The sequence below is a fragment of the Echinococcus granulosus genome, assembly GCF_000524195.1.
Source record: "Echinococcus granulosus chromosome Unknown EG_S00455, whole genome shotgun sequence".
Lineage (NCBI taxonomy): Eukaryota > Metazoa > Platyhelminthes > Cestoda > Cyclophyllidea > Taeniidae > Echinococcus > Echinococcus granulosus.
The window spans coordinates 1,450-2,697 of NW_020170834.1; the positions used below are offsets into that span (position 1 = coordinate 1,450).

The window sequence follows — 1,248 nt, forward strand, 5'->3', positions numbered from 1 at the left end:
AAATTTGATGGACTATATGGGCATTCTTGTTGGAAATAACTGAAGAATACTACAGAACTCAACATATCAGAAACTAAATTTCACTTTACGATAAGTGACGCGACTGCTGGAAGTAGGGATGTTCAGAAGACAAAAAGGCAAATTGAAGGAGAGCAAGCGTCAAACCCATCAAAACAGGAACGCACTTTTGTCGGAGATAAGAAATGTCAGAAATGTGTTCACACAAACACTGTGCGTTTCCCGTTGGTGCAAGTTTAGAACAACAAAGATGCAAATTGACTTGTTTAAATGTTGGAATTCATAAGTTCGAGAAAAGAAGGAGAGCTAGGTGATTTATTCGGTACTTTGTAGCGACTCGGTTTTACTTCAACTGTGCATTGTACCAGGCAGTTCTTTCATTCGTTTTGATCCCCATTTCCGTACTGACGGCAGGATTTTTCCGCCATGTGCACGGCCTTTGACAACTCCAGAGGGGACTTGTGGAGCGCTGCACAGGTGACAATGGCAAATGTAACCGAAGATAATAAGAGCTGTGCACCAGAATTGAACTTGACGGCAGCGCGGTGTCCGGTGTAGTTGCCTAGATCTGCAAGAATGCACAACAGTCATACCACTTTGTGGCTTTACAGGAAGATCTTTAAAGGTGAGGCGACAGCAGAAATGGAAGATTGAAAAACGTTGTGCCCTCTTCATGTCCTTAGATGCAGCACTGAGGTAAGCATAAATTTGTAAGGGGGATAGGTAGAGAATAGGAGCTTTGTGAAGGCACTTTAAGTGCTGTCCAGTTAAGTGACCATTATAAGGTGGCTGCTGTCATAAACAGTGGTTGGCAGATGGGAAGTGCTCATCATTGTGTTTTGTCTTGATAAAATCTAATCTACTGATGCCCCTCGGCAAAGCAGCGCTCAAGAGTGTTAATTGTCCCAGAGATTGGCGAATTGACGAGATATGAAGGTGATTTGAGGGTCAAATGTCTTCCTCTTCGAAAAAAGACCACCATTCATGGCTTGCAAGTGGTTGTTAAAATACCTGCTTCATTGTGACAGCAGTGACAGAGGAGTGACCAAAGGGCACTGCAGTGATAAGCAACATGGCAACATGGTCATATGGGCAAACATAACAGAGTGCTTATGGATGCATTAGATTTGTAGCAGGTAATTATGTAACGTCCCGCGACTACCCTGAAGACCAAAAAAGACACAATACTGAGGCAGAACACATGTATTAGGCACAGAGGAAGCATTTGGG

The 1,248-nt window shown here is 43.3% G+C and overlaps 1 protein-coding gene across 1 annotated transcript; it reads right to left on the bottom strand. All coding sequences in view use genetic code 11, as the record gives it.

Moving 5' to 3' along the window:
* Positions 1–395: 395 nt before the first annotated feature.
* EGR_11178 (hypothetical protein) lies at positions 396–1,092 on the bottom strand (the record flags this gene model as incomplete). The annotated part of the gene is made up of 3 exons (XM_024500425.1): positions 396–586; positions 678–810; positions 1,030–1,092. 3 exons carry the CDS (start codon positions 1,090–1,092, stop codon positions 396–398), a joined length of 387 nt encoding a protein of 128 aa, XP_024345161.1.
* Positions 1,093–1,248: the final 156 nt, after the last annotated feature.